At 43.3% G+C, this 13869-nt stretch overlaps 1 protein-coding gene across 3 annotated transcripts in view; it reads left to right on the top strand.

Annotated features, from left to right (window-relative positions):
• LOC106928588 (C-terminal-binding protein 1) overlaps positions 1–13588 on the top strand; it is an 18300-nt gene extending 4712 nt beyond the window's left edge. The window contains exons 1-11 of one of the 3 annotated variants that reach the window (XM_015004945.2): positions 1–456; positions 2625–2779; positions 3516–3660; positions 6199–6302; positions 6663–6765; positions 7017–7141; positions 7354–7443; positions 7564–7694; positions 8373–8500; positions 8601–8712; positions 9812–13588. The exon at positions 1–456 is cut by the window's left edge and continues 42 nt beyond it. In XM_015004945.2, the coding sequence (XP_014860431.1) occupies positions 2642–2779; positions 3516–3660; positions 6199–6302; positions 6663–6765; positions 7017–7141; positions 7354–7443; positions 7564–7694; positions 8373–8500; positions 8601–8712; positions 9812–10007 (1272 nt within the window). In that variant the 5' untranslated portion in view covers positions 1–456; positions 2625–2641 and the 3' untranslated portion in view covers positions 10008–13588. Of the gene's footprint in view, positions 457–2624; positions 2780–3515; positions 3661–6198; positions 6303–6662; positions 6766–7016; positions 7142–7353; positions 7444–7563; positions 7695–8372; positions 8501–8600; positions 8713–8986; positions 9562–9811 lie in introns of those variants that run through there. The other 2 variants (XM_015004942.2, XM_088009349.1) reach the window with 2 other exon arrangements.
• The last annotated feature ends 281 nt before the right edge of the window (positions 13589–13869 follow it).

Genomic DNA, 13869 nt, shown 5'->3' with positions numbered 1-13869 from the left:
GTGGAATGACAGTTATTTCCTCCCTCAGAAATGCCTGGAATCCAGATCCAGAGTTTCCAGCAAACCACGGAGCTCAAACTGGGCCTCCTGCTGGTTCCGGTCGCTCCCAGCCTGCTTCTGGTTCTGCAGAAATCTGCAGCTTAAACCAGACTCAGTTCTGCAACACAGAGCAGGGAGCTGAGCTCGACCCACGTTGGAAAAAGAAAATGCGTTTGCCAACAGATCCGGACCAAAACCCGGTTCTGTGATTAAAGTACGGTTCTGCTGCAAACGGAGCCGAGAAATGCAGAAGGAAGTCCAACCAGCGGCGTTAAAAATAACTCCTAACTGAAGATGAGAGAACGTCTTGAAAACCCGCCTTTCAACCACCGGTTGAAAACATGTGATTTCACTTTGAACAACTTTTATTTAAGGAGTTATTGACTTAAACCCAAAAATCTCACTGGAACGTTGTTGGTAAGTTACTTTCATCTATTTCAAGTCTACTGAGATATTTGCAACTGGAACTAGACAAAAAATACTTTCGTTGCTCAGTCACCGTCGTACGATGGCGTATTTGGGTCATGATTTAAAAAAGAACAGGAAATACAATTTTCTAGAAACGAACATGAAAAAGTCAGAAATTTTAATGTTTGTTATGGAAAGTTTCTGGGATTAATCTCAGAAATTTCAGTTTCGTTTTAGCAAATTTTCAACATTTCAAACTCAGACATTTCCAAAACATTTTTCCAGAAAATTTCCGATAGTAATCTCAAAATTATATATATTCTTTAGTAAATTTTTTGACATTTGAAACTCAGAAATGTCTTCTTTTTCTAGCAAATTCTCAAAAATTCTTTGTTTTCTGGTGAAAATGTACTCTTTATTATTAGAGCCTTCTGCAACACTGTTTATGCGACGTCTGAATCCCACAATGCATTCTGGCTCCGAGCGGCTCCGGATGCCGTCTGGATTCTCTGGAGCCTCCAGGGAGAAACTCAGAGCGAAGTGACAGAAGGAGTCGCTTATGTCAGGCTGCATGTCAGAGATGAGATGAGGAAAAGGTCAGCAGGAAACCTGCTGACTCAGCAGAAACAGTTCTATCTGGAGGGAAACCAGGAAATGTTCCTGGAGAAACTCGACTCTCTGCCAGCAGGACCTTCAGGAAAACCTCATTTAATGAAACCTCAGATGTAAACGTGACAGGAGGTCTCACTCCTACCTGATTACTGACCCAATAGGTTCTGATTTCTGATCAGCTAGAGATCAATACTTCAGAAAATATCCACATCCTGTTTTTTCTGCTTTGTTGCTTTAATAAATTCATCTTTAATTTATTGCTGAGCAGGAAAAATAACTTTTCATGGATATTATTTTCCCTAAGCACTTTCAATTTTCTGCTTTTGGTTCAAGGTTCAAGCACAAAATCTTACCAAGTATTTCTGTTTAGTTTTAATGCAAATATTTTATTACACTTGAATTAAGACAAAACTCGCTTACAACCTTTCAGAAACTTGTTCTAAATAAACAATTCCCTAGAATGTACTTTAAAAAGCCCCAGTTCCAGATTATTTCCCTTGTAACATTTTATGGTTTGAGATTATAAGTGAAATAATCTGTTAGCGTAACTAGAACTTATTTTAAAATCAGTATTAAGGAATACTGGTTTCACTGTTCACTGTACAAAGTATTTACTTTTCATGCGTATTTTATCTATTATGTCTATTTGGCATAGATGTTCAGGAAGACATTAATGGGAACATTGTAAAATGATTAGTTGTTTGTGTGGAGATTTGGGGACTTCAAAGCTACTGGATGGATTTGCTTTTGAAGGAATTAAATCTATAAAACCATCAGAAAAGCTTCATGTTGTTTGGCACGCTTCATTTTGAAAAGTCAAAATTTCACTATAAAAAACTCAGAAATTTGCCAGAAAAAACAAAAACAAGGACATTTTTAGATTAGTTTCAGGAATTTTCTGTAAAGTTTCAAAAGTTGAAAAATGTTGACTTTTGAAAATGTGAAATTTCCAAGATTTTTCTAAAAAATAACAAAAATTAGAGATTAATCTAAAAATTTCTACATTTTAATTACTTTTGTCTCAATGGCCCAAATACGACTGTGAGTGATGGAAAGTTTTTCTAAACTCGTTTCTGGCACAAATATTTTATTCCACTTGAAATAAGATAAAATTAACGAGTAACTTCTCTGCGAGGCATAAAAGATCGATTTCATTGAATGATTCCTCAAATTTGATGAAAAGGACCTGGTGATGAGTGAAATAGTCCAGATTTTCCCTTATTGTTAGCCAGGTGAAAGGTGTGTTTCGTGCATTCAGACTCACATCCTCCTCATCCTCTTCCTCATCCTCATCAGGCTTTGTTGTAAGTTAGTTTTAATTTATTTCAAGTGTGCTGGGACATTTGCAGTACAAACTATAGACTGAAATCCTTGGTAAGGTTTTGTGTTTTTTGCAGTGTAACCTGGAGTTTTTTGGGAGCAGTGATGGTTGTAGAGTCGACCAGCTGCTGGGAGGAAGGATCTGTGGTTACGCTCCTTTGTGCACCCTGGATGCAGAAATGTTTGAGTGATTGCAGTTAAACACCTCCTGAGTGATCCGCCTTCTTCTTTCCTTTTGTTTTCAGGCATCAGGCCTCCCATCATGAACGGGCCGATGCACCCGCGCCCCCTGGTGGCGCTGCTGGACGGCAGAGACTGTACCGTGGAGATGCCCATCCTGAAGGACGTCGCAACCGTGGCGTTCTGCGACGCTCAGTCCACACAGGAAATTCATGAGAAGGTAACGTCCGCACGCTGATGATGCAGCTTTAGAAAAGCCTCCATGGCGTCTTCAGATCGATTCCTCCACATCAGGGTCAAACTGTTTCATGAGGCGCAGGGCATGGCGCGGTGCGGGGCGCGGCGCTGCTCACCGCCATCATTTCACATTCAGCACAGCTGCAGACTTGCATTATGGATTTATATTATATATTTTACATATCTAAAAACAAAAATTATGCAACTCACCCTGAGAAACTGAACAATATTCCTGCAGACAAATTCTTCTGATCAAGAAGATCCTGGGGTTGTTTCCGCTTATATCCAGCTTTTCTTTTTAACCACTGTTCTTAAGCTACTCAAGCTACTCATACATTGTTGGTTAAACACAGTCCTTTGATGAGCCAACTGTATTTGAGGAGTCAAGACATAAAAGCTACTAGGACATGTTTACTTTTAATACAGACGATAAGATATTTTGATTCCTGGGCAAAATTTGATTCTCACTCCTTACCAGTTGGTGGCGATAATGGTCCATTAAGCTGTTGGACAATCTCCATTAAAAAAAAGACAAAGAGAAAACAGTGTGACATCATCTCCCTAGCAACGGGGTCAAACATTCCTAGCAACGGGGTCAGCGTTAGAAGAACAAGTCTGCTTTGAATGCAGCAAATAATCTGTTGATTTCGCTGCACCTGCTGCTGTTTCCTATGATTTAGGTTGAACTTTCAGGACGGATGCTGGTTCTGTGTGTGCAGGTGCTAAACGAAGCCGTGGGGGCGTTGATGTACCACACCATCACCCTGATGAGGGAAGACCTGGAGAAGTTCAAGGCGCTGCGCATCATCGTTCGCATCGGCAGCGGCTACGACAACATAGACATCAAATCCGCCGGGGAGCTCGGTACAAACCACAAACACCCTCAACTAACCACAAACACCCTCAACTAACCACAAACACCCTCAACTAACCACAAACACCCTCAACTAACCACAAACACCCTCAACTAACCACAAACACCCTCAACTAACCACAAACACCCTCAACTAACCACAAACACCCTCAACTAGCCACAAACACCCTCAACTAACCACAAACACCCTCAACTAGCCACAAACACCCTCAACTAGCCACAAACACCCTCAACTAGCCACAAACACCTTCAACTAGCCACAAACACCCTCAACTAACCACAAACACCTTCAACTAGCCACAAACACCCTCAACTAACCACAAACACCCTCAACTAACCACAAACACCTTCAACTAACCACAAACACCCTCAACTAACCACAAACACCCTCAACTAACCACAAACACCCTCAACTAGCCACAAACACCCTCAACTAACCACAAACACCCTCAACTAGCCACAAACACCCTCAACTAGCCACAAACACCTTCAACTAGCCACAAACACCCTCAACTAACCACAAACACCTTCAACTAGCCACAAACACCCTCAACTAGCCACAAACACCTTCAACTAGCCACAAACACCCTCAACTAACCACAAACACCTTCAACTAGCCACAAACACCCTCAACTAACCACAAACACCCTCAACTAGCCACAAACACCCTCAACTAGCCACAAACACCTTCAACTAGCCACAAACACCCTCAACTAACCACAAACACCTTCAACTAGCCACAAACACCCTCAACTAACCACAAACACCCTCAACTAGCCACAAACACCCTCAACTAACCACAAACACCCTCAACTAACCACAAACACCCTCAACTAACCACAAACACCCTCAACTAGCCACAAACACCCTCAACTAGCCACAAACACCTTCAACTAGCCACAAACACTCTCAACTAGCCACAAACACCTTCAACTAGCCACAAACACCTTCAACTAGCCACAAACACCCTCAACTAGCCACAAACACCTTCAACTAGCCACAAACACCTTCAACTAGCCACAAACACCTTCAACTAGCCACAAACACCCTCAACTAGCCACAAACACCTTCAACTAACCACAAACACCCTCAACTAGCCACAAACACCCTCAACTAGCCACAAACACCTTCAACTAGCCACAAACACCCTCAACTAGCCACAAACACCTTCAACTAGCCACAAACACCTTCAACTAGCCACAAACACCCTCAACTAGCCACAAACACCTTCAACTAGCCACAAACACCCTCAACTAGCCACAAACACCTTCAACTAGCCACAAACACCCTCAACTAGCCACAAACACCTTCACTTAGCCACAAACACCTTCAACTAGCCACAAACACCCTCAACTAGCCACAAACACCTTCAACTAGCCACAAACACCTTCAACTAGCCACAAACACCCTCAACTAGCCACAAACACCTTCAACTAGCCACAAACACCCTCAACTAGCCACAAACACCTTCAACTAGCCACAAACACCTTCAACTAGCCACAAACACCCTCAACTGACTACAAACACCCTCAACTAGCCACAAACACCTTCAACTAGCCACAAACACCTTCAACTAGCCACAAACACCCTCAACTAGCCACAAACACCTTCAACTAGCCACAAACACCTTCAACTAGCCACAAACACCCTCAACTGACTACAAACACCCTCAACTAGCCACAAACACCCTCAACTAGCCACAAACACCTTCAACTAGCCACAAACACCCTCAACTAGCCACAAACACCTTCAACTAGCCACAAACACCTTCAACTAGCCACAAACACCCTCAACTAGCCACAAACACCCTCAACTGACTACAAACACCCTCAACTAGCCACAAACACCCTCAACTGACTACAAACACCCTCAACTAACCACAAACACCCTCAACTGACTACAAACACCCTCAACTAACCACAAGATTGGTTTCGCTGACAGGCTAACTTCTTTTAGCACAACCTGATCACAACAATAGTCTTTTCCAATCAGATGGTGTAGAAGCAGAAATTAAAACCCAGGGAGCCGAGAGAAGCGGCTTCGTCCTCCATTGATGCTGTCGGTGGATGCAGCTAGTGCATCAGGTTTATGGGAGTAACAGAAACACACCAAAGGTTCCAACTCGGGACTTTTGTGTAAAAAAAATAAATACTGCGTCTGTGATCAAAATTAAACGATTAAAATGCAAAAAAATATTACTTTTAATAAATGCCAGTTAAAGTGTAATCTGTTCCAGCGTGATAATAAGAATGTTGTGATGTGTGAGGAACAGTACACAGGGGGCAGGAAACAAATCTAATACTAAGGAATAACCTGACCTAACAACATAGAAAGAAACTAGGCTCACTAAGAAGGCCTGAACTAAAACAAACAGAAACAGGAAAGAGGAAAGGAAAACAGAATAACAAACAACCGAGGACTTACCAGAGAAGTCTGGTTGAAGTTCGTCTTCCTCCCAGCAGCTCCGTGACTCTGCAGACGTCAGCTGGCTCTCCTCCAGAAGCTCACCTTGCTCTCTGCTCCGGCAGGTATAGCCGTGTGCAACATGCCGGCAGCGTCGGTGGAGGAGACGGCAGACTCCACGCTGTGCCACATCCTCACCCTGTACCGACGCACCACCTGGCTGCACCAGGTTTGTAGCTCCGCAGCCCAGACAGCAGGCAGGGAACCAACACTCACTGGGTTTGTTGGAGGTGTGCATCCGCTCACCGCCATCATTATTTACACTATAACTAACAAATAATCTCTGCCAACTGACATATAAGCAAAATTGAAACATTTCATTTTCTTTAGAATGTGGCTGTATTTGAAAGACGTTGATGTAAAGTGTAGAAGGTACAGTAAAATGATTTGTTCCTCAAATCATTGCTTAGACTCATGTGTTGTAGTCTGACAGGACTTAGCTTGTGGTGCAGAGTGAATTACAGCAGGATCACCGTGTGTCTGCGCTGTCCGCTCCGTTGAAGTGACGATGCGTCTTCACTCCCGCCAGGCTCTCCGGGAAGGGACGCGGGTTCAGAGCGTGGAGCAGATCCGAGAGGTGGCGTCAGGCGCAGCCAGGATCAGAGGAGAGACGCTGGGACTCATTGGGCTCGGTGAGTATCCAAACTGGTGTCACGAACTGGTCCACATCAGTTCAGGCCTTTTCATTTCGTACAGGACAACTAATCTGCCCGAGCAGAAAGGCATCGTTGAAGGAAAGTCAGGAGAAGTCAGATTAGTATAAGATTTGGAGGAGAGCAAACTCAAACTTTTTTACCTACATGCTAAAAAGCTTGTTGCTCAGCAAGACAATCCTGTATAAGACACTTACAATCTAGACGTAACAAAGCGGATGTGTTTGTAGGCCGGGTCGGCCAGGCCGTCGCCCTGCGAGCCAAGGCCTTCGGCTTCAACGTGATTTTCTACGACCCATATTTGGCCGACGGCGTAGAAAGATCCCTGGGGCTCCAACGGGTCACCACCCTGCAGGTAAACCCAGCCGGCCTTCATGTCTACCTTTCTGTGCCTTCAGATCAATTAAATGGAGGATTCCAGTAAATGAGATTAAACCTCATTTACAGTTCTGGTCAGAAAGCTTTAGAAACATCTGAAGGGCCTGCAGGCAGCAGGTCCTGCAGCGTAAATGTTTCCATCTATTACTGAGTGACATTCTGATGGGGATTTATCATCTTCCTCCTCAGGACCTTCTCTTCCACTCTGACTGTGTCTCTCTGCACTGCAGCCTCAACGAGCACAACCACCACCTGATCAACGACTTCACCATCAAACAGGTACGCCGAGCCCAGAGGCTGGCAAGGCCATCAAGGAAGCTCATAAAGTCACATCAAGCCCGGGCTGAATGGTGTGTGTGTGTGTGTGTGTGTGTGTGTGTCGGTGTGTGTGTGTTAAAGATGCGGCAGGGGGCGTTCCTGGTGAACACAGCCAGGGGGGGCCTGGTGGATGAGAAGGCTCTGGCTCAGGCTCTGAAGGAGGGCAGGATACGCGGGGCGGCTCTGGATGTCCATGAGGCAGAACCTTTCAGGTATTACTCTACTGAGCAAATGCTTCATCAAGTTGTAAGAGAACTGGCTTCGTTGAGCATCAAACCATTCTCCAGAAGATGTTTGGGTTTTCCATCTACCCAACAGCAAACTGCAGTCCAGCTTCTTTTGTTGATATCATCTCAGTCCAGAATAAAGTGTTGAAGTGCTCCTGCTCCAGATTCTGATGATCTTGATCCTTTGGTTGTTCTTGAACTTCCTAAACAATTTGAGGGAGACGGTTTGGGTCAGAGGTTTGGCGGTTCGAACAGAACCATGATCCCAAACAAACATCTAACCTGGATAACCAAGGCCCACACTGAGCCGGCAGGCCAGCAGCGAGACACCATCTGATTTCAGTAAACTGTAACGTCTCTGATCAGAAAGATGGCGGAAGCTTGTTGGTTTCTCTGAAACTTTAGGGACATTTATCCAAATGTTAGTAGGGCTGAGTGTATGTAAAGTTTTGACCTTGTGTGGATTAGAGAAAACCCCCAACAAATTGTTGCATTTAATTTTTGCATTAAAAGTCCCAGATCAGTATCACACCTTATGCTGATGACGGTTTTCTTTCTGTGTGAATCCCAGTTTGTCTTCTATGTTCGAGTTAAATGATAAAGTAACTGGACAGAGTAATTTCCTGCAGCTGATCTGAAGCGTACCGTTTGTTGCTGTGGCAGCTTCAGTCAAGGTCCACTGAAGGACGCTCCCAACCTGATCTGCACGCCGCACGCCGCCTGGTACAGCGAACAGGCATCACTGGAGATGAGAGAAGAGGCGGCGAGGGAAATCCGGAGGGCTGTGACAGGTTGGTGAAGAGTCAGTAACCAAAGGACACCTTTTAGAAGTTCCCTTATCAGACAGACAAAACAGATTTGTTTTGCTGATCCTTATTTGTTCATTTTCAGGTCGAATCCCAGACAGTCTGAAGAATTGCGTGAATAAGGAGTTCCTCTCACCCAACAACCACTGGGCCGTCGACCCGGCTGCGGTCCACCCTGAGCTCAACGGCGCCTACAGGTACCGGCCGGCGCTGGGGCGGGCAGGCTGAGTTATCGGCAAGAATTGGAGATGATCCAACATCTAGCTTATCAATACATGTAGCTGCCAGGTTAGGCCAGCAGTGCTTCGTTAAAGTATTTATACACTTTACTGTATTTTACTGTATTTTATGTGATCAACACAACTCAAAGTGGTTTTACACCTGATAGGCCAGTAGACTCGGTTCAATAAGGGACCAAATTCGCCATATTTGTTCCACCTCCAGCTGCTGCCGTTCTTTTTCTCACTGCAGTCAAATGATCCAAACTAATTGGAAAGCCTGTTCCCCTCCTGGCCTGTGGGGGCGCTGCACCAAGAACCACTGAAGGAAACGACACAAAAACCTCTGAAGACACTGAGAGCAACTTCTTCACCAGATGGAAACAAGATGGAGGCGTCAGATTTTAGCGGTTGGAGGATTTCTCTTTAGGTTAAAGACCAGGAGCCATTTCTGCTGCCAGTGCTAGGCTAACATGTTAGCTTTGGTTGTATTTACCCAGAATGCCCTGCACTGTAGTTCACTTCCTGCTTCTGGAGCGGTCTCTGGTCCACTTGGTGTTCACATTCAAACCGAGCCAGAGTTCACTTCAACCGAACCCAGCCTGAGGTTTGGAGGACCAGAGGTCAGAGGTCAATTAGCGCTCACACCTCACCAACCGGACCGAAGCTTCCAGGCAATCGGACCAGAGTTGGGTTAAAGCGGACTGAACAGGGATGATGTGAAAACACTCTTAGTACATATATGTGAAGTGAAAGGAAACAGATACATGGTTTTACAGTTTTTAGGAATAAAAAGCATAAAAATGTGGCATGTGTTACTAAAACCTTCACAGGCAGTAGAGACTCGCATGCTGGACTCTTGTCCTTTGGGAGCCATCCCATAATATCTCTGGCTGCATGTTTAAGGGGGCTGTCCTGTTGGAAGGTGAACCTCCAGCCTCAGGTTTTCTGATTTATCTCAATCTAAAGTTCTCCAAACAGATCAGCTGTTACTTCCATCACTGCTCTGCGCTGGTCTGTCAGGTCTCTGTAAAATCCACTGAGCTGTGTGAACAGTTTTGCCCCTCCTGCCCCTCAGGTACCCCCCCGGGGTGGTGAGCTTGCCGGCCGGCGGCCTCCCTCCGCCCGTCGAAGGCATCGTCCCGAGCGCCGTGCCCATCACGCACACCCTCCCGCCCGCTGCTGCACACCCGCCCCACGCGCCGTCTCCCGGACAGAACACAGTGAAGCCACCAGAGGGCGACAGAGAGCAGCACCCCAATGACCAGCTGTAGCCCCTCTGCACATGGTTCAGGTGCCACCTGCCTCCCAACAGGCAGGTCTCCCTCCCAGCTGGAGCAGGACTGATGCTTTACTCAACAACCCAGAAAGTTCCTCTAAACCAACATCTGATCGTTGGTGCCTCAACAGAAAAAATGGAAACAATTTTAAATTGATTTGGGGGGGAAAAGAATCCAGAAAATCTTTAGGCTGTTGGTGTCCAAAGTTAGAGGGTTTCATGTGTTCTGTGTCTTTTCCTTATTTGATGTGAAAGCAAAGTTATTGGGTTTGAGATGAATGTAACCTGCCTGTGAACAGATTTTAGAACATGATATTTGTATTCCAGTCTTAACAAAAACTGGTTTAAAAATACAATATCTCGTTTTCTTTTTATTTGTCCCTAAATTAGCAAGGCCCCAAAAAAGAGGCAGCTTTTTGCACACCATCTCAGGAACCTACGTTTCCGCAGTTGGTAATCTAGTTTTTCTAACATTTTTCTTTTCTAAATAGTTTTTATGCCACTCAGTGCTTTTGTTTTTCTACCTGCTTGCCTTTCCGTGTCCCGTTGCGTTAGAAAAGAACAACTTTAGTGAGATATAAAGTTGATCTAATGCTTGTTTCTGTTGGTTTTGTTTAAGGAGCATGTCTCTTTGCTCTGGGATTGTGTAAATGTTCGAACCGAAGGCGTAATGGGAGGAACGTTTAGGAGAGGTGGTGAAATGGTAAACATGCTGGGACCTGTTGATTCTGTTGTTTTCATTCATGGGCTGACGAGGCGACAGACTGAGACCGATTAGAAACATGGTTTGTTTTTAATAATTCACCTATTCTGGCAGCAATTCTGCTCCTGTTCTGACCAGCATTATAACTTTGATGTAGGAATGACATTTTGTCAACCAGAATGACCAACACTATGCTAGGCTACGTTCACACAGATGATCCTTTCACCCCAAAAAGTACAATTTGTTCCACTTCCATACGTGGATCTAAATTTTTACTGCTGTAAACAGAGCGCCGCCGCGGCCATCTTTACTGCCGTAAACAGAGTGCCACGGCGGCCATCTTTACTGCCGTAAACAAAGCACTGCTGGGCGACATCTATCTTCTGCTTTTGCACATTTGGATCATCATGAGCAAAAAAAGTCTAACTTTGGTCACTTTTAATTAGTAGTATGAATGATCATGCAAAAAAAAGTCGGATTTGCGCATCGAGACCTGCTAAGAGAACGTAGCTGTGGCGATCTGTGCAGGTCTCATTTTTTCCACATAATTTATCCATGTTTTAGCCCTGAGGGTTTAACTCCATCACAAATCAAACTCTGAATCAGTTTTCCCACGACAAAACTTAGCTTAGCTTTAAATTTCACTACAAGCTAGCAATGCTAAGGGTAGGACACTCAGATGAAGGCGAACGTTCTTCAAAGAGAAAAACACAAAGTCAAAGTTGCAGCTGACAGTTTGGAGAGTCAATACTCTTAACATTAGAAGATGTGAAACGTGCCATAAAAGAAAGCTTTTTGCTATTTGATTGACTTTATGCTCACAAACAACTCCTTTTGTGACTTTCTGTCCAAGCTGCATCATGAGCAGCATTTTGTTTTCTCTCTTTCGCTTTCAGTTGGTTTTTCTCTTGAATCCTGAAGCAGAAAATGTTTCAAACAGTGAAACTTTTCTGAGGAATAAAATCTGCCTTCTTGGCTCGTTTACGTCTTCACCCCACACCTAGCTTAGCATATTCGCCTTAAATAGTTTGGTTTTCTGTCTACAACAGAAAACAACATCATCCATATATGGAAGTGCTTCCTGTTTTACACAAAGGGGTAGGTTTTTAAATTACTTTTATATTTTTTAAGTACAGAAAAGGCCAGTTATGATTTATTTCACGTCTTTTATTTTGTATTCTCGGGTTTCCTGGCTCTAAACTATGACTCTGTTATGCACTTTAAGTTGATTCCTCCACCTCCAGGTCCTGGGACGGTTACTGACAGTAAAAACGGTTAAACTTGGGTAAAGATGAGAAGATTGTTTTAACGTCTCGAGAAGAAACGCCTCCCGCTTCCCACAGACATGAGCACAGAGGAGCGAAGGCGTTTCCTCCGAGCGCCTGAGATTTCCCTTTAACATCAAGCCGGGCCTTCCTGTTGCTACCATTTAACCACCTGCTCTCTTCATGTGTACATACTGTGTTCTGCTTGCCTGCTGTGTCAATGTGACTTGGTTGTTTCTGTGTCTAAAGCAGCGCCGGTAGGGGGGGCAGTAAATTACCCAGCAGTCCTTTCTGCTCCCCCCCTACCTGCAGCTGAGTAGTAAAAACAGTTTCCTGTTGCCTACCTGGTCTTCTTCATGGTGAGGCAGCGAGCGTCGCAGCCAGGGATGGACATTTCCACCGCGGAGCGTTTCAGGCTGTTAGGGCGAAAAATGTTTGATTACAAGAATAAAGTCAAAATAACGTAAGAATCAAACATTATTTTATTCTTACATTATGACAAAGTAGAAATAATATGAGAATAAAGTCGTATTGATACGAGAATAAAATTGCATGTCAGTCATAATGTGATAATGAAATCAATAAAATTATGAGACTAAAGTCATTATAATACGATAAAGATGTAAAAATACAAGAATACAGTCATAATACAATAAAAAGTCACAATTCAAGAAGAAAGTTGCACATCAAACATTCATAATATGGAAATAAAATAAATAAACCTGCAACATTATGAGAACTGAAGTCGAAATACTACGACAAATAAAGACATAATACAAAATGTCATATAATAAAGAAGTCAACATTATAAAGTTGTAATAAGAAATAAAGGCATTATAGTTTGAGAATAAAGTTGTATGACAAAAAAATGTGAGAAAAAGTTGTAATAATATGAGAATAAATGTAATAATTTGAAAACAAAATTGTACAACAAAAATTATGATACAAGAAAAAAGCCATATGAGAATAGCCATAAAAATACAATAAAAAGTCATAATATTTGCAGAATAAAGAAGTTATCTTACCTGAAAAAGGATTAAAAACAAGAGGAAAGTTGAGCAGCTTGACGTTATACTTTATCAGTTTTACAAATAAGGAGAAGCTTTATTTTTAACACATCGGCATTAAATTATCATCAGTGGCTGAACTGAATTTCGAAGAAAGAACCGCAGATTTTAATCACCATCAAAGTTTTGCTTTTGTCTAAAAACTTTCCATCTTTCTTCTTGTATTTTTGTGTCTTTATTCTCATAATATTCTGACTTTATCCTCGTGATTCTGAACAAAAAGATAAAAACCTCGTCGTCTGGCAGACTGAAGGTTCTGGGCTGACTCGGTTCTGGTTCTTCTGACACAAACTGTAAACATTCCTGGTCCAAACCGACGGATCCGGCGGTTCCCCTGAAATGCCATCCCTGGCGGGAGCGCCCCCTGCTGGCGCCCTTCGTGGTGACGTAGTAGGCGTAGCAATATTCAGTCCACATATTAATCTATATTCTACAGTAAATATCATTATTTTTGGTCAAACGATGACAACTCAAAGATATGTTTGTGACTGTATGCATTTGTATGAATTATTTTAAAAGGAAATAAACTGTGGAAAGGTGACGGCTGGTTTCTGCGTTTAGCTGTTAGCATCAGACCATCAGAAAAACTTTATTAAAATGCATCTCCAGGTGGAGGATTTCCATTTCTCTACTTTTAAAAGCTGAACATTTCTGAAGCTCTACAGATGAAACTGTTTGGATCAAAATAAACTTGTTTCCTTATTCTGTTGCTAAATTAGAGCCGATTATTTACTGATTTCTGTCCAAATGAAGGAAACGGCTAACATGTCCAGATGTTCGGGGTCAGCAGAAAAAGACGAGCAAGTAATTTGAGTCTTGATT

This window comes from Poecilia mexicana, unplaced genomic scaffold (assembly GCF_051168715.1).
Source record: "Poecilia mexicana isolate PSO_F unplaced genomic scaffold, ASM5116871v1 scaffold_10, whole genome shotgun sequence".
Classification (NCBI taxonomy): Eukaryota; Metazoa; Chordata; class Actinopteri; order Cyprinodontiformes; family Poeciliidae; genus Poecilia; species Poecilia mexicana.
Note: the sequence above shows the minus strand (reverse complement) of the source record. Positions and strands in the feature narration are given on the sequence as shown.